At 38.8% G+C, this 23,768-nt stretch overlaps 1 protein-coding gene across 1 annotated transcript in view; it reads right to left on the bottom strand.

The window, feature by feature from the left end:
• Positions 1-681: 681 nt before the first annotated feature.
• Positions 682-23,768, bottom strand: part of cacna2d4a (calcium channel, voltage-dependent, alpha 2/delta subunit 4a) — a 92,199-nt gene continuing 69,112 nt past the window's right edge. The window contains exons 27-38 of the mRNA XM_030719861.1: positions 16,301-16,362; positions 9,929-9,943; positions 9,365-9,409; positions 9,024-9,086; positions 7,270-7,340; positions 6,300-6,375; positions 6,153-6,205; positions 5,391-5,446; positions 4,533-4,653; positions 3,748-3,863; positions 3,380-3,462; positions 682-2,324 (exon numbers count right to left, since the gene is read on the bottom strand). Coding sequence (XP_030575721.1) covers positions 2,232-2,324; positions 3,380-3,462; positions 3,748-3,863; positions 4,533-4,653; positions 5,391-5,446; positions 6,153-6,205; positions 6,300-6,375; positions 7,270-7,340; positions 9,024-9,086; positions 9,365-9,409; positions 9,929-9,943; positions 16,301-16,362 — 854 coding nt within the window. The 3' untranslated portion in view covers positions 682-2,231. The remainder of the gene's footprint in view (positions 2,325-3,379; positions 3,463-3,747; positions 3,864-4,532; positions 4,654-5,390; positions 5,447-6,152; positions 6,206-6,299; positions 6,376-7,269; positions 7,341-9,023; positions 9,087-9,364; positions 9,410-9,928; positions 9,944-16,300; positions 16,363-23,768) is intronic.

Raw genomic sequence — 23,768 nt, 5'->3', positions numbered from 1 at the left:
GACAGTGAGGACATTCACTTTTCTAAAGCAGTGAGCTTACAATAAGATAATCCTTTATTTGTCATATATTGTAGGAATTTTACCTGATGAGCTACAAAAGATTAAAAAATAAATAAACGTAACGAAAACAATCCTAAAATTGCATTGTTGTTCAGCAGAAGAAACCATGTTACCTACACCCATCAAGTATCTACTTGTGGTATTTTAAACTGGTTCTTTTACAAATCATATTAAATTTAAATTTAATTTGATTTAAATTAAATCAATATTGTTATTATTTTTTTTTTTTTGGTATGGAGATGCAGTGGTTGGCAGTGTCACTTGAAAGCAAGAAGCTTCTTCCTTTGTACCTCCTGGTCAGCTGGGGACTTTCTATATGGAGTTTGCATGTTCTCCATGTGCCAGTGTGGGTTTGCTCTGGATCCTCTGGGATCTTCCCACAGTACAAAGACATGCATGAGAGGTTAACTGGTGATTCTAAACTGGGTGTAAGGGCAGATGTAAGTGTCTGGTTATCTGTCTTTCTGTGTTAGCCACGTGTTGGACTGGAGAATAGATGACTGGATTTTAGGCTTTCAAACCAAACAATTTCAAAAACTGCAAAGTATGAATGTTTACCTTTATGTACCCAGAGTAAATTCCTTAATTTTCTGTTTTAAACAAATAAACAAAAACCAAAACCAAATTTATAATTTTATTTACATAGTACAAATTATGGCCTCAGTCAGTCTGGTAATGTCAACCAGTGGAGAGTACAAACAAAATCAGGACAGCTAAATAATTTACTCAAAAAGGAAAGATGCACATCCACACAAATGATATGTATCTGAATCAATTACTGAAACACTCAAAACCTCAGGCATTAAAAAAAAAAAAAAAAAAAAAAAAAATCAAAGTTTACTTATAGATAATTTTAAAAAATGCTATAGAAAAGTCTACACAGACACTCACAGGCCAAAATGCAATTAAGTGCTCAGCAAAAAAGTGCAAAATATAAAACACACAAGCAACTGTATACAAAAATATCATATGCAGTTAGTTTTATAGTGCTAATTTACACTGAGATTACATTTTTATGAACATGATATTTTTGGGGACTGAGCTCTCTCAGAGCGGGGATTGCTATAATAATTCAATTTGAAATTCAGAAAAAATTGGAGGCTCACAAAGAGTGTTCAAAATAACAGTAACATCTCAAAAAAAAAAAACCCTGTATATTTCAATTTCCAGAACATTTATATATACTATTTTGAAAATTCAATTACTTCTTTGTGGCAAATATACTGCAAATCCATGTATGCATTTTTTAATGTGGAAAAATGAGCTATTCCCTTTTTAGAATGTGCTCTTCAGCACATTTATCATTTCAACCTGTACAGCCCATTAGCCAGACATACATGATTGGTTACAGTATGTACAGAGAGAAAAAAGACAAAAAAGGCAGACAGACATTTAAAGATAATAGTCACAGAAACATAAATTTATAGGATATAAATAAAAACTGAAATTGCAGCTCCTTGAGAGGCTGTCTCACTTTATTGCATATTAATATTACATAGATAATTATCTATATAATTCAGCTGTGCCTACTTTACCTTATCCACCATCAACTGTCCATTATTAACATGACTCATCAGCAACACAACAGAGTCTCCCTACACTCCTCCTGCAGCAGCCCTCTAATCAGTGGCTATTATTCAATTATTAAAAAAAAAGCAAGGTCTGCAGATAAAGTAATGGATGTGTGTTTACTGGCTGTGCGCCAACACATGCATAATTTGCATGAGTGTGCACAAATACTCAGCTCAGTGAGATATGAGAAATGCTTTTCTCCTTTTACTTTTTCATGCTGTACCGTGTGAATCATTCATTTCAATTCATTAACACACACCATAGCTACTCCTCACCCTTTAGTCCCTTGCCATTCAGAAATAAAACGTGGAGCATAAGAAAATAACAAATGGAAAAGTATCCATGGCAACAACATTATATTAAGTTCCCTTTTTTTTTTTTTTTTTTGCAGCTTTCAGTTCAAATGTAATTTCACAAGAAGTAACCAACAAATGTTCATGACATCCAAGGTCCTTCAAGAGAGATTACGTTCACAGCCTTCGTGAGCAAAATGTGCAGAATCTGTTCAGCTGTTTCAAAAAAAAATCCACTCGAAGATCTCAGTTTTTGTCATCTTCTTGTTTATATGATAAAGTGTAAAACGTCAAGATTCTCCATCATCAGGAAACAAACGCAGCAAAAGAGAGACACATGAAGAAAAGAGAGGTCGACAGAGATATGAAAGAGGCTCCTCCGCAGTCATCGGCGTTCTCCTACAGGGACAAAACAGGATATTATTTCACCTTCAGATTCTACCATTCACTACCAATCACTGATGAAAATATAGTGTATTCAAACACAATGCTGGTCTTATGCATGCATGTTTATAGCCAAGGACAACAGCAATTCCTCTTGAGTTTGGGATTCAACCCAAAAATGTCAATTTTTTTTTTTCATCACTCTATGAGACCACTGATGCCACTGATTTTCAGTCCTGCTGTGTAATTTGGCATCCCTCAGCCTTTTCTTCCTGTTTCCCTTCCTTGAGAATGGCTTCTTGACAGCCGCCCTTCATCTGAGACCATTTCTGATGAACAGTTGATGCATCTCTCAGTTCCTGTTTCAGGTCTTTACTGGGGTTTTTTTCTGTCTTAAGAACATGAATTTCAGATATTGTTCATCAGCTGGGAGCTGGGATCAGACAGGGAGTGGTTAACCAGTCTGTGAAAGACTGTGTGGGTGAATAACTTAAGAGTAATATTTCATAATGTAAACTTGTAGAGAACTTGGGATTTTTCATCTAACACATCATATCTTTAAAAGATTCAGGGAACTAGTGAAAATTGCTGCATGGGCCTGGAAATGCTTCTGAAAACCATTATCAAAGAGTGCGCTCTGTAGCTGCATTTACAAATAAAACCAAAACAGAAAAACAGTGGATTTGCCTGCAGTTAGGACCTGTCACCAAATAAAAACATTTGGTGCACTGATGAAGAAAAAGAATACAAAAGAGGCCCCAAACTGTAGAGCAGCTGAAACTCTACATGAACCAAGAATGGGAATTCATTTCTCTTCCCAAACTACAGCAACTAGTTTCCTAAGTTCCAAATCATTTCTTGTTAAAAGGAGAGCAGATGCAACACAGTGGTTGTCCCTACTTTTTTTTTTTTTCTCCTTGCAGGCATCAAATTTTTTCAAAACAGAAAAGATCTCTGACATTTGAGATGCTGTTTTTGTAGTATTTATTAATATAATATTTATGCTGTAACAGGGGTGTATGAAAATATATGGGTTTTTCTGATGCGTCACGGTGCAATGAAAAGCTGACCTGTGGGTGATAAGCGTGGCAAGACTCAGGGCGTCTGCGGAGCTTTTGAGACCTCATCCTGTCACACTTCACTGATGCGTTATGTACGCCGGGGTCAAGGAGCAACAACAGAAACAGAATGCGGTTTTCCTGCGCCCTCATTGAAATATCACAAAAAAAACACGCAGCATAAAGATTTCAAAAATATGATTTGGCAGGCACACAACTGGAAACATTTTAACCTAACTATTACAGTTGCTGGAATCAGTTAAAGAACACAATGTGTGCTGCTAAAATGCTAATGAGTGATTTGAGAAAATCTAATTTGGACTTGGAAGTGTTGAGATGAACCCACATGAGCCATGAATATAATAAAGATCACAGGATATATTTGACTTCCTCAGGCTCCAGGGTGATGGGTGGGTACTGTTTGGAGCAGTCACAGTCTGCTTGCACCACCAGCATCAGCAGGTTGCTCTCTGGTATCTGCTGCACAACAAACATCCTGACAGAAACAAAAGAAAAACAAAAACCGTGAAACAGGCACAGAGACAAAAACACAGAAAGACAACTTTTCATCTAATATAAAGACGCAAGCCAGCCAGAGCAGATATAATGTGCTGCATAAAATAACACAGTAATCAGTACCTCACACATGGCTATAGGATTATTATATTAACAGCATTAATTAAACACTATCTTGGACAGAGGGGAACCTGGGTGGCTGTGCTGTGTTATACCACCTTTAGCCTCATGGGGGTGATCACACTCAACCTATGATGACTACCCAGTGACGCTTTCCTCTCTTTCTCCTAACCCCCTCCATCCACGTCCTACTGTTTTTCCATTTTTGTATCTGTCACTCACCCTCCCCAGTTTCTCTCTTTTTTTCATTTACCTCTCCTCATACTTTAACCGTTTTCCAATGTCTCCCTCTACCTATGCTTCTTTGTCTTTCCATAACCCCACACACCCTGATCTAATTCAGTTCCTTTCTACTTATTTCCCTTTTCATGACTCTCTTGTATTAATGCACACTGCTCTCAGTATGCAGAGCAGAGCAAAGCCGTAAAAAATGGATTCTGGAAGGACAACTTAATATGACTGGTCTAGGGCTCAGCGAGGACTACATTGCTATTTCTGTGTGCATAAGAGTGCGTGAGCGTGTCCTTACTTCTGGCATCGTCCGCACTTAATAATGCTGTTGGTCTCTTTGACTGACGGCTCATAAACAAAGCTGGGGTACTCGGTGTCACACGGCTGCAGGATGTCCCCTTTTTTCTTATGAGCCGAGGCTAATAGAGAGATAGAGAAGGGTCATGTTTCGAGATGGGAATCATAAATGAGCTTGTGTGTTAAAGTGTATGCGTGACATTTTCTTAGTGACTGACAGGCTGAGAGTCTGTGACAGGAAATCGAAGGTCTAATGTCTAAATGCTTCACACACCAGCTGCTTATTGCTGCTTCATCTGTAGCCAAATACACTCCAGGTTACTGTGCATGGTAGGACTGAGCGCCATAATGGCTTGTCACAATCTCTCATCTGGTTGGAGCCATGCTTTTGTTTGACTTCTTTAGAACTGCATTAAGTTCAGTACAAATGTGTGTCTGACTCTTGTTTTGAGGGAGTTACCAGATGTGTTTGCTGCTACTGAAACCTAATTATGCAACAGACACTGAATATTTTTCTTGGTCTGAAGTATACTGTAAAAAATAAAGCACACTTGGCTGTATCAAAGGATGATGATAAGGAGTGGATGACTGACAGGTTTAGTGATGATGGAGGGGGAATGTGTGATTGATGGACAGACAGAGGTGGATGAAAGGTGAGACCAAAGTTGTTAATGACCTCCAGACTGATCAATATCAGATACGATTTAAAAAGTATTGAGGAAATTATTAAAGTGAATATTTATTAAATATAATTTGGCATCATTTAAGACTGAGTAGATCTTGAGGTCTGTGTTAATCTACAAAATATACACAACACACAGAAGATAATTAGCCACATTTATTTTGAATTGGAGCTCACCGTCAGCAAAATGCTCTGTGTGCCAGAAGCTACAGATATTGAACTCCAGGAGAAACCTTACAGAGGAGAGAAAAGAGAGGAGAGTGGACACGAAAGGAAGTCAATTAGGCGGCCATCATTAAAGACCAAAGCAGACTGCAAGCAGATTGCATGCAGCTTTCCAAAACTAGGCCAGGACCCAAAGTTGTGTCAGGGGAATAATAAAATGGGTCCTTAAGTTATTCAGCAGAAACTGGTAGCTTTGGTGGTTGTTTTTTTTTCTCTCCTAAATGGATAAACAGCCTGTTCTTTTAGCGAGCATGTTAGATGAATCAAGTGACTATGGAAAAATACTGAAGCTGATTTTCTTAGTAGAAAATGGTTTAAATGTTCTTTTAGTTCGCTTTAATAACTACAGTTAGGTACTGTTCTTTATATTTAATGTTGTGTGCCAAAAAAAAGAGAGCTTTCACATTTTTTGCTGATTGTTTAAAAAATTCTGCCGATGAATAATAGGCACAATGATCAATGTGCTAATGTTAATAACTCTTTTCTTTTTATTTATGGCTTAACTTTGGCAGCCATAAGACACATTTTAAACTTGGCAAAAACTGATGAGGGGCCTCTCAGGAAGTGACATGAATGCACAAAGTAGTGCGTCTTTGTAGATATATGCTACTGCTTATGTACAGAAAGTATAGACTATATACTGCATAATATATGATATTGGGAAATGTAACAAAAACTACACAGCCAATCCTCGTTGCCCCTAGCAACACTTACAGTAGGAAGTTGGAAAGGAACCACTTGAGGGTTGAAGCCAAACCGTAGAACGGCTGGAGAGATAGATAGACAGATTATATTTAACAGAGAACTGACTGGACCATTTTGGGAATATTTGTGCAGATGGAGCGAGCTCACTGTACGTACACTGAGAAGTGGACGGGCGCTGCTGACAGAGTGCAAGCTCATCTTACACATAGCCTGGTAGTCGAACAAGGATACCCTAAGGAAACATAAGCACACACACACACACACACACACACACACACACACACACACACACACACACACACACACACACACACACACACACACAAAAGCACACACACACACAAAAGCACACAGTGTTGCTCTTCTGGCAGTATCGACCCGCATTGATTCCCTGACCCCCTCCAGACTACCACACATGTTCGGCTGAGCTTAACCTTTATAGAATCCCTCAAAGCTATTGTAACTTAAAATGATCTCAATGCGGGATTTACTTTTTAGAAAACTCTTTTTTTGTAAGCAGTCCTGAAACACAAGAACACATAAAATACAAATTACAGAGTGTAAATATGCTCACATTGCTACTAAAGATCATCCATGCTCAAAACTAGTTATATAATATCCTGTGTCAAATGAGGCATGACGAAATCTTCTAGCCATTTAAAAATAGCACATCACTCAGGAGATTTCAAACATAAAAGACGGGCAAAAACTTAATGTGGAAAAAAAGAAAGAAGCCTCGAATAAGCTCAAAGGGGAGCAAAAAGGAAAAGCAGGGATAGCTTAATCACAAACACAACGTCAGACAGGAGCATGCAGAGAGCATAGGAGAGACTATACCATTACATCGCATGCATATTAATGCACTGCATAGGTGTCTAAAAACCAAACACCAAAAAGAAAACATTTACAAGCTGTCATCCTGATTAAGATAATTACACACTTAAAATTAATTCCTGATAGCGAAACAGCATGAGGCTGGCGTGATTGTATTAATGAGCCAGATATTTGTTCTGAGACACCAGGACATAGAAAGTGGCACTGCACACAGTGAATGACAACACTGCAGGTCCTGCCAGGATGACCGTTCAACCAGTCAATCAGGCAGGCAATGACAACCAGGCATTACCTTTTGAACATGCCCATCCTGATCAATGTGGTCATCACTGAGCCGTCAATCTCGCCAAAGAACCTTCCTGCCTATCAAGCAAGAGAGACGAAAGATGTGTAAGACAGTCAGTGTGGCTAAACGTATAAAAATAGAGTCATAATAATTCTCCTGGCCATTTTCACCTCAATATGAATTGTATGATCCAGCATTTATTCACTGTAAATCTCCAGTTTCAAAAACCTTGGCTGCTGTGCACAATGCACATGAATGCAGAACGCAAAGATTTGCAAATAATTTACAATCTACAATTAATTGAAAATGTTACAAAGACCAACTTCTAAATTATTATTCTATGTTTTTATTTTGATAGAATAATATAACATAATTATGTTTTCAATGAACATCAGACTGCAGCCAGGCCATTATCCCACCAGTACACGTGTACCAAGTGCTTAACTCTAAGCCTTAACATGTCATTTACCACTAATGGTGCTTACACAGATGTGCAAGTTACTCATGCCTGATGTATTAATACACCCCATACCATTACAGAGGCTGGCTTTTAAAATTGCATGCTTATAAGAGTCCAGATGGTTCCTCTTCTACTTAGCCCAAAGGATTTCCAAGACTACAAGTAAGTTTTCAGCTATTTTAACTGAGCTTTTTGTTTTTGTTACTCCACCAAGGAGATTATGTTTTGGGTAGCGTGTCTGTAAACACAATAGTTCAAAAAGTTTTGAATTAATTCTGATAAAACTTTGTAAGGGTGTAGAGTGGGGGCATCATGTTAACAAGCCATTAAAATTTGGCTTACATCCAGCAAGGTCTTCAAGGCGAACTTAATGAATTGTTGGTCAAAAAATGGAAAAGAAAAGCCTTATAACTTAGAAACTATGATTCTTATAATTGTGGTGCATATTGTCAAGATGTAGAAAGTACCGTATAAAGATTTAAAGTATCATGTCACACTTGAGCTCTGATTTCATTTTCACATTTCACATCTGCCTTTCTTTCAAGTTGACCCCATAATGCATTATATAAAGAACATACTGTCAAGAGAAAGAGAATGAGCTGCATAGTTAGAAACACACTGTAGTGTAATATTATAAAAGAAGCTACCCTTATCTGATGTTTACTGCACTACAAAAGGAAAACAAAATGAATACATACAAAATACAACTCTACTCCCTTAAAAGTAAATACTGCCCAGAGAGTCAGTGGCCTTGGTGGTGGTTTGCACTTTCTTTGCATTTTGTGGATGCAGTGATGGACTGTGCTCGCTTCCACTGGTTTTTAAAAAAGCCCATGCAGTGATCTACACTACAGAAAAATTTCTGCTTTAAATGCTCTTTGATAGAAAAAGAAAAAAAACAAGAGACAAAACCCACTGCACAAAAAAAAGGTAAAAAAAATCAGAGCAGTGTTGTGTTTTTTATGTTTTGTTGCTGTGCATAATTGTCTGCTGAGAAATGTACCTTGCACCTCTGAATTGCTATGCTACTTATAAAGCTGTGATTCATTACCTCTGACTCATCTCACTGGTTACACTTATCACTGGTAGTTACTGATATTTGGCTGATATTAATAGACTGATACTTGAAAATGTAGTAGATGGTTAATGGACACATTAACTGTTTTCACCTGCTCTTGTAAGAATGTTTTGTTTCTTGTAAGGTAATGAATATTGACAGGCGCAAGAGCTCTCAAGCAATCAAGTCAAAGACTGAAAAGCACTCCTGCTACGTTCTGTGAGAGCATGTGTGCGAACTCACGTCATTGCTCTGTTCAGAAATGAGGACAAAGCCATTATTGTCAATCACATAGCACTCGATATCCTGGTAAGAGAGACAGAGACAGAGGAACCAATTACTTATGTAAGGAAAGATCTGTGTCAAACATCACGAACAAAGAGAACACAGATACCTAAATAATTCAGAACATTCAAACCGTACATGCATGAAGTGACTCAAAATTAAAGCAACACAAGTCTGTTGTGTGTCTTTGTAGTTCCGTATAGTAGCAAAAGAAACAAATCTTATACAATATAATAATAACACACTTTACGGCAGTGTCATATATTCAAGCAATCAGGCACAGAACAAGATATACTCACTAAGCTGTCGCAGCGAAGAGGACAAATCCCCTCCACATCTGAGCACTGGGAGTAAAGGAATGAAGACAAATAAATATATGATTTATTTCACCATAATCAAACTTTGAAGCACTAAATACAGGTGCTGATGTGAATGTGAGAGGCATTTTTATCAAATGAGCCTCTGAGCTTAGATTAGGGCATGTTTGTGTATGTCAGGACATCATCTGAACACATGCTCTATCTGCGTTTGGCTGTGGGGGTGTTAGGCTTGAGAATGTGACAGTGTCGACAAGTGCATGTGTACGTGAAAAACCAGAAAGAAACAAAAAACGTGTCTGTGCTGGTGTGAAATTGTTAGTTTCTGTGAGATACGGCCTGTCTACCTGTGATGGGATCTGAGTGGCTTGTTAGCAAGTTTGTGCATGTGCAATGTGTGCATGTGTTTGACTGTGCAGATGTGAATGTGTAATCTGTTTTAACTGAGGTGTGAAGCTGATTTCACAGAGCTTAGCAGGTGCTGAGGACATGGGGGTGGGGGTGATGCTTTGAAAAAGGAGGAGAGGGGAAATTATGCATACTTACATCTGTATCATTTGGCTGAGAAGACAAAGACAGCAACAAAGAGGTTGGAAAGAAAAGACAAGCATGTCAATACATAGATGACGTTTAAGCAAGTGCACCGATTGACTGCGTCTGCTGCTGTTAGCTTGCTGTACATTTACATCTAAAGATGGAGAAAGACAACAGATTGTTGTCTTGAACACACATTTCAAATGTCTTTTTGATGGGTTTTCCAGCAGGCTCGCACAACTTCAGCAATTTAGGAAAATAGCTTACAATTACACGCTTTCCCACAAACAAAAATATCAGCTGCTGCAAGCAGACAAAATCAAAATGGATCAAAATGGATCTGTATCATTGCAATCAGACTATTTGCCACAATGCAAAAGTTTTTCATCTGTGAACTGATGATGAAAACCAATAGTTTTCCTGATGGTCTCATGTTGTCTGCAGTATATGTGGCTTGGTGTCTATGGATAATGTGTCTTTGGATTCATGGTCAGGTTAAACAGAGCATGTCGAAGTGTGAATGAGACCATCTATCATCCTTTTCAATCCTATTACAGCAAAGTGTCAGTCTTTCTCTCTGCTTCCCATCGCCGCCTCCTGAAATAAACTACAATTCAGTGGACTGACAGAAGTGACAATGCCCCCCCCCCCCCCCCCCCCCCCCCCCCCCCCTTCCCCACACACACACACACACTAGGGGCAAATGGCACAGCTTGATGAGGGGCAACACTTATGAGAAAATGAATTGTGTCTTTCTGCTAACTGAAGCAAGTCATTAAAACATATAACTCTGCTAATGAGTCCCAGGAATCACACTAATCAATGTAGATATAAAGCACATCTGATTTTTTTTGGAAGTGTCATCAAACCATATAAAACTCCATAAATGTGGTGACAGTAGAAGAAAAGCATGCAGTCAGTGAAATCAATAGGAGTTATCGTCTTTGCAACATTAATTTGCTTGGCAAATTAAGTGGAAAACCATCCATTAGTTTAACATGATTTGCGAGCATGACAGATATGCTGTTTGAATGAAGCAGCCAAGGTGGAAAAGCTTTATCTATAGGGAAGCATTAGATGTGTTAGATTATGTTTATCTATGAATGAAATTTTTAACACTACGGTTGTTCTTAACACTCTTGTTTGATCACCATCTACAGGCCTGCTAATGAATTAAAAAAAAAACACTCAGATATATACACATTCTTGAGCCACTTTATTAGGTACAACTCTTCAGCTGCTTTTTAACACAAATATTTAATCAGCACGTAGACATGGCCAGGAAGACCTGCTGAAGTTCAAACTGAGCATCATGATGGGGAAGTAAGGGTGAATTAAGCAACTTTAAATGTGGCGTGGTTGTTGGTACCAGGTGAGCTGGTCTGAGTATTTCAGAAACTACTGATCCACTGGGACCATCAGCAGGGTCTACAGAGAATGGCCCAAAAAGAGAGAAAATATCCAGTGAGCAGCAATTCTCTGGGTGAAAATGCCTTGCTAGTGTCAAAGGTCAGAGGAGAATGGCCAGAATGAAAGGCAACAGAAACTCAAATAACCCCTCGTTATAACCAAGGTATGCAGAAAAAAAATCTCTGAATGCATAACACATCCAACCTTGAAGGAAATGGGCTAAAAAAAAAGCAGATTTTCATAAATGTTCTGCAGCTGAATGCCTCTAAATCAGAATTATTAGAACTACACAAAGTTGCCACAGCAGAAGCAGCATCAGTCTCTCCTCTAGTCTGGGTATCTTATTTAATAATGTTCAAAAAGGGGCTCACAACCTACCTGTTTTTTTTTTTTATTTTCACTCAGGTGACCAAAGGTGGTGTCGTCCTGCACTGAGACAGCACGCCACGACAAGATAATTTCTTTCTTCTGCAGGCTGCAGAAAAGGTCACCCATGCTTTTATCGCTATGAGACTGGACTGTTGCAATTCACTTTACTCAGATCTCAGCATTCAAAATATCAAAAGACTGCAGTTGATTTAAAATGCTGCCGGCAGGCTTTTAACGGGTACGGGAAGTGACCACATTACCCCAATCATTGCTGCCCTTAGTGGGCTACCAGTGAGTTTTAGAATTGCTTTTGAGATTTTACTCACTGTTTTTAAAGCCTTAAATGCTCTAGATCCTGTCTGAATCTCTCATGCTGCTTGAGATACTCAGACAGGACTATACTAATGTAAAGTATTTTGTTTTATATCATTTCTGACCTCCATAGTTTCAGAGCAGTGTGATTACAAAAGCAAATACGTAGTTAAAGAATAGAGAAAGAGAAAAAGAGGAATCTTCTTTGCGAGATAAATCTATCATCTCTTGATTTCCATTACTATTGCCTCAGAACCTTTCGCTACTCATTACTTGCTGTCAGACAAAATATAGCAGCAGTTGGCTGCGAGAGACTTATGGGGCCTTATATCATAGGCTTCACATTGTATTTTTTTAATATGATGTATCTTTATAAAAGTCTGTTTTTCAGATTTAATCATTATGGAGAATGTAATATGTCAGTGGAGCAAAGCAATGAGACACATATTAGCTGTCAGTTTTAATCCCTTCATTTTTATGCTTTCTGTTTCTTGTTTTTCTGTCTTTCTTACATGTGCACGAGCGGATGGAGACAGCAGAAATTTGCTATACACTTATGTCAAAGGATTTTCTATTATTATGTTGACTGATTCCAAAAGGATCTTAGTACTTGCTTTATTCTTTCCCTAACTAACTTATAATTTGTATGCTAATAAATTCAGTTTTAAGATAGACAGCCTTATACTATAAGACATGAAAGGGCATCCCTCACTCATGTAGCTTCCATTGAGATGATGAGTGGGAGCAGTTTCTTTCCTTAATTGCTCCTCATAAACAAATAAAATTAAGGCAAATATTAAAACTTTAATTGCTAATTAAAGCGAGCCAATTATTAGTTCACTTTGATTCATATGTATGTCTCTTGTGGTCAGCTAATGATGAAGCAGCGTACAAATGAGGGAAAAACCAAAATGCAAAATTTGCAGGACCGCCTCTGCCTTAACACACAGGGTGAATATGAAGTATTTTTAGATAGACAGATAGGTTGTAGCTGCCATGTGTCCAATGATCCTTCCCCCTGACTTTAGGGCTTTCATTTAGAATTTACAGTAGGTACAGTATCTCCACCCCTGAGGGAGAACACTTAAAATAACCTGTAGAGAGGATTTCATGCACACATTCACATGGATGGAAATACATGAGCACACATAATAATAAAAAAAATCAAGCCTATGGTGTAAATACATATACATACACATACACACACGTAGACACAAACTCTCTGAAATAAAGATCTAATACATGGCAGGAAGATAAGATGATTATGTAAACTACCTAAGGAGAAAAGAGATATTAGAGGAAAGGAGACAGCATGGGCGATAAGACAGGGATGGAAGTAAGAAAAGGGGCACTGCTGATAAGAAATGAAATATGTGAAAAATTAAGGAGGAATTTTTCTTTTTTTAAAGAATGCAGATTTCAGCACAACAGTACGAAGTGTACCTGCAGTAAATGGGAATTACTTTATGTACAGGCATCATAAATCTAGTGGATAACAACTCTGCTGCAAATGATGCTAATGAGTTCCTAGCTGATGGATATGGACGTAACAACACACTTGCACACAGATGGCCACACATATGGTGTCTGCCAACCTCACACACATTACCATTAAGAAGCACATACACATATACAATAATCTTTTCTTCAAGCTTCAAAACCCCACAATCACGAAACCATAGACACAGAAACATGCACACAGGCACACACACACACTCACAAACTTGGGTGCTGCTGTGTTGAGTGGTGGCAGCTATTCATCACTTAATGGCTAGCCAGATGCCTTAATGCTCTTTTAACTGCTGTCATTTGCAGCCATGGGACACGACGAGGCCAAGGGCCAAGTTATCAAACACCTGCTGCAGCAAGTGTTAGGCTGGGTTAAAAAAAAAAAGATTTCTCTAAATAAAATATTTTTCCAAAGATGCAGAAGAACTCAAAGGATGCTAACTATGCAAAAGACCGCCGTATAAAGACCGCCAAATACATTTGGTTAAAAGTGAAGGGACATCAACTCCTAAACACCACCATAAACTCCTCAGTCTTGAACCAAGAATCTTGTTGTTGTGAGGGAGCATTTCTTAATACTGCACCAGTATGCCATTGCAACATATGGAAAATAATATGTTTTGATTTTGTAGATACCCAAATTTGCCAGATAAACTCACCATGCCAAACAATCCAATTCAGTTCAATTTCATTTATATAGCGCCAAATCACAACAAAAGTCACCTCAAGGTGCCCCAAGGAGACATAGGGTCAGATTTAGGAAGTGTCCAAAAATAGTCTGAGGCCTCAATTGCAAAAATGCACCAATACATTTCAGTAATGCTCAACATAATCTAAGACCCGATGAGGAATCAAACAATCTAATAACCAAAATAACACAGTGCAAACTTAAGTTTTATGCACGTGCTTGTCCTTGGAAACAGCATGGCAACAGCATAGAGCTGAAGAATAATCAATATGCTCTGATATACAGTAAGGGTGAACTTTTCTGTTAGAAATTGCTGGGGACAATGTGGGCGCCTATTCTCTGGATAAATCAGCTCAAGTACAGGACTGATTTATTATATTAAGCCTGTCATTTAAACCTGAAATCTGTGCGTAACATCTGACCTGTAAGATGTGGAGGACAAGCAAAACAAGTGAAAAAGGGTAACCTACATGGAAGGCCACCTGTGATGTTGCAGCGCTCTGTTTGTTTGCATTGCAGAGTAAAAATAGTTATCAGCTCTAAACATTTGGGGAGAGGACTCAGTGGAAATCTATGGGACAGAGCCAAAGTTTTGGCACAGCTCTGGCAGTTTTAAGCAATCCACCTACATCAATCAACTGATCGTTCTGATAACATCTCCCCCGGCATATGAAATAAATGAATGCTCCCAGTGGCAACAATCACTGGTACTGCATATGAAGTGCAAATTAGTTTGTATAATTCACTTAAACACTTTCCTCCCCAAATTTTGGAAACGCTAACAAATGCATATGAAATAAGGCAAAAAGTATTACTGTAAATAGCTGAAATTAGGCTTCTTGTTTCTTCCTGTGTGTCACCTCACAACAAGAAGGCTCTGGGTTTAAACCTCCTGGGCCTTTTTTGTGTGGTTTTTCCTCCAGGTTCCCCCCCACATTCCAAAGACATGCATGTTAGATTTACATGTGATCCTCAGTGGGCTTTGTCTCTGTGTGAGCCCCATGACTTCTAGACTGGTGACTAATCGGGGCATACCTCAGCCCCTCTGCGACCTTATGTTGTATAATCGGTTGAGAAAATGGATGGATGAATTCAAGTCTTTGTAACAGCCTGAAAAAGATGACCTTCACTTTTCAAACAAATTTGAACATAAAGAGATGCTTTATAAAGGCCATGAATAGATGACTAGATTTAGCCCCAAAAAACCCATCCTTGGATATCTCTGCTTCACTGAATCCAGTGCTGATTCTAAATGTCTCTTCACAGCGCACAAGATATGCAATGAAAACAATTCTAATGATGACATTTATTTTTTCCCTCCTGTGTTTTAGGCAGGGTTAGCGCTCCTTTAATGGTGGGAACAGTGATACGGAACACACCGCATTAAGCTTTGAATGAAACAAAGTCTGAATGCTGTAATTACCAGCTAATGGAGCAGAAAATGAACCTATAATCACAGGTTAAATTCCTGAAACAGACAGTGTATTCATTACCCGCCATGTTTCATGCAGAATATTGATCAGCTTTATATTCACTCATTGCATTTTTTGAACCGGAGAAGCTGCTTAGAATGAAAAGTTTTGATATAAAAAGCCATACAAGAGAAAAAAGACTCAGAAATTGGTGCGCTCCTTTCATCTGACTGAAAAATACACTTTTCATGACAGCACCTGGCTAAAAATGAAAACTGACAAAATATAAATCATCCTTTGGATTGGACCAGAAAAGGATAGATGTGCATGCAAAGATATTCACAGTATTCAACCCAGAGGAAATAAAGTAGGGGTTATTATTTGGGGGAGAGGAGTGGGAGAACTGATTTTTTTTTAATTCTTTGCAAGCATGTGCTGTTCCAAAAGCATCTTCAATCTTTTACAAGGGGCAAAAATAACAGTGAGAAATAATAAATCTAACATGGAAAGAAAAGAAGAAGCAATACTGCAATAATTACAGGGCTTAATTCCCAAACACCACACATTTATACAATAACCTAAACCTCACTGAATAATACAGTTCCTAACTTTATGTTAACTTCATGTTTCAGCACTGTTACAAAGACTACAAATGCCTTTCTTTAACAGACAATATGGACTTACCTGTGCTGCAATGGCCCAGAATCTGGATTCAATCACCTCCAGAGTCATCTGGACCCCAATGGCTGTGAGAGTGATAGAAAGAGAGACATCAGTTAGGGGCATTAAAACATAGGGAACACAGTCTGATAGAACAATGACTGGATAAATAATGCTGCAATCACTTCTCTCCGATGAGGACTGTTAAAAAAAGCAGCACTGTGATTAAGTAGTGTTATAACAGCTGTATATGTGGTAGTGGTAATAAAATATTTGTGAGTCTAGTAGTGATATATAACTTGTATTAGTGAGGGTCAAAGGTGCCAGTGATGTGATATTTTCAGTAAGCAGTGACTGCTTTAGTGACAATAACAGCCCAGTTAGTAGAAAAAAGGGAGGAGAAACTTTAATTCTTGTACTTAGGACTAAAGAAAATTAATGAGACGATTAATGTCTCAGAATGAGGGACGACCATCTCGCTCTCTCGGCTCTCAGGCTGGAGGAGTAAAAGAGGACTTTCTGTACAGATCAGCTCTGCCTTTAGAGCTCAACTTATGAAAATCCTTTTACATTAACTGGCCTTCCGAACCATGTGAACTGCCTATTCTTAGACATCTTACGTTTATGTGAGTGCATGTGCATGTGTGTATACGGTGCCTCTCTCTAAAACACAGCACTCACAGCCAGAAAACATTAAACCTAGAATTAGTGTGTATCGCTCACACACTTAAACACACACACCCACACATGACTGCAAAGTGATTGCTTCTGTCAGCTTAGGGCTGTATGTCTGTCAGCATTTCAGTTAGTGTGGTAATGCAAAAAGGAACTGTAATTGCATAAGTCCTCAGTGCGCACATACTGTATACACCCACACACATGCAGCAAACACACACACACACACACCCTGTGCGAGGGAAGATATGACACTTCACATTAGCATCAAAGACTCAGCGTTTTTCTCCCGGCGAGCTTTGTACAGCCACTCAGGGAAAGCCTTTGCAATGCTCACAATACACAAAACAGATAAACACACACACATGCCTGCACACACTCCCCTCCTTACAGAGCCGCTGTAGGTACACATATTGTATAGCATGTCAGCATACAATAACACTAAAACTTAATCATTCTTTCTGGAAAAGTGGCCTAGAAAATGTTTTATTTGCTCTTAGGCCACATTCCCAGAAATATTAGACAAAAGACAAAAAAAACAAAAAAAAATGCTGTCCTCGGTGTTAGCTTTGGCCCTGCGAAAAGCAAATACTGCATTTTACATATTTGTATGCATTTTTCTCTCTTCCAGGCAGCCGCTGTTTCCACTCATTTCCATCTGAAATTTAATTAGCATGAAATTAGCATGAGTTGTGTAATCAGTCAGAGTGAGCATAAAGGATGAATTAGTTTCTGTTTGAGCTACAGCGATGTTCTGCCAAATGGATGTCTTAACCTGGAGGGGCAGATGTGGTCAGCAGACTGAACATACCTATTTCAATTTTGCTTGTTAAACGCATATTATGCGATGAATTACGCATCCCTGAGGACCTATGTGTCCTAATCACGATCAGGAGGTTATGAGGATAACACTCCTATGTGTTCTGTCCTCAGGTGTGTGTTTTAGCCTGGGTTTCTCTCATGTGTCATGGGTTTTGTCCAGTCTCTCGAAAATCAGACGTGATGCAGAGTCCCAGCTGTAATCAGCCTGTAATCAGTCAGGTACACTGTGAAAAAAGTCTTCAGCTGATTGGGGAGTTGTTCAAAAGAGATCCGGGAAGTTAAAAAAATTTCTAAGTGTTAAAATCCGCAGACTGGCACACGTGTGATCTGCCATGTTGTCTCCTTTGAAGAAAAACTGTCACAAATCCCTTTCTATTCAGCCGATTTGTTCTTGCTTTTTAAATGGTCATTCTCACATCTCCTTTCCCTGCTGGCTCTCGTGACCTTGAAGTCTCTGCCTCCACCATAATCTCAGATAAAGTGTTGTAAGGCCATTATAGAGGGCAGCAGTAATCTGCCTTTTGCCTTTGTGAGTTGGAGGCTGATAGACCAAATCTAATTAAAATCACAACACTGATCCTTGCGTGTGAGTGTTTGTGTGTACGCTGCAATCGCCATTCTTTTCATAATGTGTGCACACAGCTTGCAAGTATTTAACCCTTGATGTGCGTTCGATTTGCATACAATTGTGTACACAAGGATTTGCGTGACCCTGCATGCATGGAAGTGAAAATGTGTTTGCTCGTGTGTGATTGAGTGCGTGGAAGCTTGTGTGGAAGCCTATCTTGCACACTCACACAGTCTGAGGTGCAATTAGCGCGAGCTGCCAATCACTGCTGAGTACACTTCAAACAGGAAATGAATTAATGAAGAAATAAATAAAAAATTTAAGCAACCAAGAGCTGGAGTTAATTGGTTATTACACTGGCGAGACAGAGCCATGAGAGATGGAGGGAGGTGAACTGTGAATGACTGGTAAAAAGACTGTGTGCAAGAAAGAAAAGGAGGCCAGAAAAAAGGGTAAACACACCTTCAACTATGAGTTTCCATGCATTGTTGTCTCGTAAGATTTTTACCTATTCAGGATATGAATATTTACACTGTGCATGAATTGTAGAGTAAGACAAAGAGTCAGAAAGACAGAAGCAAAAATGGACCACCACAAAAACGGATTCAGCTCATAAACGCATGCACACCGTACCTTTACAGTGCATTAAAATTAGGAGAATTAACTTAGACCATAGTTTTGCTGCATATAAACACAGTAACAATGTACCTTTGAGGGCCCCAAAAATGATGCTGTAAAGAGCAGAAGTGCTGTGCTGTCTTCCTAAGAAAGATTTTGCTTATTTGCTACTAATTTACAGTAGCAAATATTTAAAAGATAACTAAAGATGCCTCCAATTGAAAACACAGAAAGGGTTTTTGTGCAAGCAGCTTATTGCAATCCCTCATTGTTATTATGTAATCAGCAGACAGCATCTGTTATTTCACCAAATGCCCGCAAACAACGTAGTATGTTTACGCTACAGTGACAAACCCTCTAGTGGGGATGGAAATTATGACAAAGGAGAAAGTTGGATTGTTTTGTTAAAGGTTGGTTAGAATTCTTATTAGCCTGGAAATTGTAAAGGAAATGGTTTTAATAATCATCTGGGATTTCTTAATGAATGTTTCTTAATGACTGAAGAAACTTTCCACTTGCAACTCTTCCAACATTTAACAGCAGCTGTAGAGTCTAAGATGTAGCACTTGAGTTTTTCCAAATTCTCTGAGCACTGCATCGTCTAACCTTGGGGTAAATTTGCTGACATTTACTCCTGGGAAAACTGACCGGTGTGTGAATAATCTTCCTCACTGTAGAGTGACGGACTTCAAATTGTTTGGAAATGCCCTTATAACCCTTCCGAGATTGATGGGGACCAAAAATTGCTTTTCTAAGATCATTGTCAATGTATTTCCTTCTTGGCATTGTGTTAACACACACACCTGAATGCTCCAGGCCAGCAAACTGCCAAAACCTCTGCTTTTATCAGTCAGGTGCATTTGATTAGCAGCACCTGGGTGCTACTTACCCTATCATTTCCTTTGGAAGCAGTAAGACTCTACTTAGTTTTTCACATACTATTCCTGCATTTTGCGTTCATATTTGTTAAAGAAATAATGGTACAGTGTAATATGTCATCCACTGTTGTTCATCGGAGGTTGTAATTTTGCTAAATTTAAGACAAGGTAAGAATCAGAAGATTTATTATACCCCGATACAAAAAAACCCTCAGAAGTGAAAGAGGGTGTACTTTCTTTCTCAAATGATTATACATTTAAGGATACTGAAAGATTGCTTTCTTGCTTAAATAGTGAAGAAATCAATGGTGACAGATCACAGAAATTGTTTTTGGTAGTCTAACACTGATACAGGATGCAAGAATCAACCCAAGTGTCTCAGGTTAAAGTCTTTTTGCCTCGTACACCTTCCATCCACAGTAGCTGTTCAGAGTGGTAATCATGCTGCTATAAATAGCTGCCTGTTCTCACATATTTGACATTGTTTAACGTGTTTGTGTGAGTGTGCACAGGAGCTCATCTTGTGTTAAATGATCAGTGAGCAGGTAGTGTTGATGGGTCCTTTAGCAAGACCCTGGAGTAGAGGCTAAATATATAGGAACACACACAGAGTCGATAAATTAAACTGCCAAAATGGCTAAGTCTCTAGGCACAGAGGGGACACTGAAAATAAGGCCACTTGTGAAGAGGTCATTTCATTCTTTTTCTCTTTCACACAAACATGCACATACACACACAGCCACAAAGGATGGAAACTTTTGTAATAGATGTGTGAAGCAGATATGATATACACAGCAGGGGGGAAAAAAAAGACAGGAAGTAAGAGAAAACAGAGAGCCAAGGATGAAAGTGAGCACACACATGCAGGACTGACTGAGACAGACAGAGAGCTAGGTGCACAAAGAGGATGCACACTGAAAGGTTGTCAACAGGGCACAGACAAAATAATCAAAGGAAAGCATTAATTGATGTAATGGAGTCAGGTGACAAAGGTTGAGAGAATGATGGATGGATGAAGAGTGACGGGGGGAGGGTGGGAAAAGGATAAGACAATAGACAGAGGGGATGAAAGATGATGAATTGATTTTTAATAATGTTTTGAGCTGGAAACTCTTCATTTCAACCAAGCGAGGCTTTTAATAATAGAGCTGGGGAGATCAAATGGTCGTGCTTGAGCATGCTGGAGTGTGTATGTGTGTGCCATTCTTTCACACGTGTGTGTCTGTGTGTGTTTGCATTGTGGAGTACAGACTACAAAAGACCTGGAGGTGAGAGATGAGAAGGATGGGGTGTGTTTGTCTTCAGACCTACAACCCCTATTCCAAAAATGTTGAGGCACTGTGTAGAATGTAAATAAAAACAGAATGCAATGCAAATCTCATAATCCAAGATTTTATTCACAACCCTGAAATATCAAATGTTTAAACAGAGAAAATTTACCATTAGAAAAAGGTCATTTTGAATTTGATGGCAGCAACATGTCTCAAATAAGCTGGGACAGGCTGTGTTTACCACTGTGTAGCATCCCCTCTTCTTATAACAGTCTTTAAATGTCTGGGTACTGAGGAGATCTGACTTTTTGGATGTTGTCCCATACTTGTCTGACATGTGATTCGAGCTGCTCAACAGTCCTGGGGCTTCTTTGTCCTATTTTTTTCATTTCATGATGCTCCAAATGTTTCCAGTTGGTGAAAGGTCTGGACTGCAGGCAGACCAGTTTGATACCTGCACTCTTCCACTATGAAGCCATGCTGTTATAATAGATGCAGTATGTGTTTAGCATTTAGCTGCCATGAAATTCAGGAATATGCAGTAGTCAAATAAAAACTACCGTTTCTGGCTATTTCTGTCTATGCCTAACAGAGCAGCGACCACTAACCAATCTGTGGCAGCGCAGAGGCGGGACTTCAAGGGCCACGCAGAGAAGAGTGTGAGTTAAGTAGAGAGAGAGACGCTAACATTTTAGTTTATGCGTGCATGGCTACGTGAGGGTCTGCTGTGGACCGAGGGACATGAAGTTACATCTGATGGTGGATGCAAGGCTTTGTGGGGGCATTGCGACATGGTAGTACAGTGGTTAGCACTGTCACATCACTACAAGAAGGTTCCTGGGTCAAACCCTAGCTCAGTAGAGGTTTGAGATAAACACTTCTTCTGTTCATGTTTGAGTTGACTCAACGTTGATCAATATATTTTAACGATATGGCTTTCAATTTAGTTCTGCCCTTTGCTTTTGCATTCAATAAAATTCTCATTAAAACAATGAAATGTATGAATGCAAGATGCAAAAAGATAATCATTAATTTTGGCTGGTAAAAAGACCACCAGTGCAAAAGTTAATTTCCAACCCTAATGTCAGGTGATGATCACCCAGAAAAGCGCAGCGAACTCATACGAACTTGCTGTGGTTGAGTTTTTCCACTTCATGACTTATTTAAACCACTGCTTTTGCAATGCATTGTGAATCACAGAATCTGTGGGGGTGCTTTATGTTTAAACAATAATATCTGCACAAAATAATCTAATAACATGCATTTTAGCATGTTTCTGTATAGATTTGATAATAAAAGCAGCTGATCCCCAACAGCTTTATTGTGGTGTCTTTAGACCTTGTTTGACGTCTTAAGAGTAAGTATGTTTTATTGAAATTGACTGTGTACAGCAAGATTACTGTTTATCTGAACAAATGTCAAAGACTTATCATTTCTTTTTCCTTAGTGTCTCACTGGTTTGTAGCTTCTCGTACACGCACACAAACACTGACAGAGGCAGGCACAGCAACACAAACATGCACACAGATTACAGCCTTCCCACTTAGAAATGGCATTTGTATTCTCTTTCCCTCTGCCTCCTTCACAAATACACAAACACATAATTACAGTTTTTATCGACAAATGTCAAACATTCATCAGTAAGATGGAACAGAATGAGGGGCATTTCAGCCCTTTTTCTTCCCTTCCTTAAAAATCTTTTCTCTTATCTTTGTATCCTCTTTAAAAACCTTATTCATCTGCTGTTGCACATTAGCAGGCTTAAGTTGAGTGTATTTGCACAAAGTATGACATTTCAAGATGACAAACAGCATTAAAACTCAATAATAAGAGGAATGGTGCATGAATAGAAAATAAAACATGATAATAAGGGAGGGCCAAATGGGATTCTTGCGCTGATTTGAGTGATATAATTAGCTAATTAGCTGCATATGAAGGAATCTTACAAAAAGATATTTTAGGGAAGCAAGTTAAAAAAAATGTCTGTCAGTATTTTAACTACACATGGATGCAGTGAAGGCCAAATGGTATGCACTGAGGCAAAATCGCTGACCTCAGCGAGGTAAATTGCCAGTAATACTGGGCGGCCATGATTCCCTTTTATTTTGAAATCTTATGGGAAATTGTGTTTTGTCTAGTCTGGCTGAAAAGAATACACAAACCATCCTAAAAATCTGTTGTCTGTCCCCCATAATTGTTATTTTGGTGGGTTTATCCCGCACTGAGAGGCAATTACTATTTAAAAATACACCTGTTTTTGCCATGTTTGGAAACTGAAGAATATTTTCCTGCAGTGGGATGAGGGCATCCTTTATCTGACTGATATACTAATATATCCAATCCCACATACTTTTTCAAAATGAAAATCACTCCACACGCTTCAAACTGAACAACCTTTCAACTCAAAGACCAAAAATGACTGTTTGTGTTTCCCTAAAGCAGCAATGTTCACCAAAGCCTTGGCACATAAGGACTTTCTGATGGAGAGTGTTCAATAAACTGATGTTGCCAGGCAACAAACTTTGTTCCAGCCAGGAAAAAGGAGCAAATTGTGCTTGACTGCCGAGAGGTTAAAAAAAAAAAAAAGTTTAGTTGATTATAATGATCAATATCAAAGGAAATCCTTACTGTCTGAACACACAAACAAGACACAGGCACAG

The sequence above is a fragment of the Archocentrus centrarchus genome, chromosome 23 (assembly GCF_007364275.1).
Source record: "Archocentrus centrarchus isolate MPI-CPG fArcCen1 chromosome 23, fArcCen1, whole genome shotgun sequence".
NCBI classification, from domain to species: Eukaryota; Metazoa; Chordata; class Actinopteri; order Cichliformes; family Cichlidae; genus Archocentrus; species Archocentrus centrarchus.
Note: the sequence above shows the minus strand (reverse complement) of the source record. Positions and strands in the feature narration are given on the sequence as shown.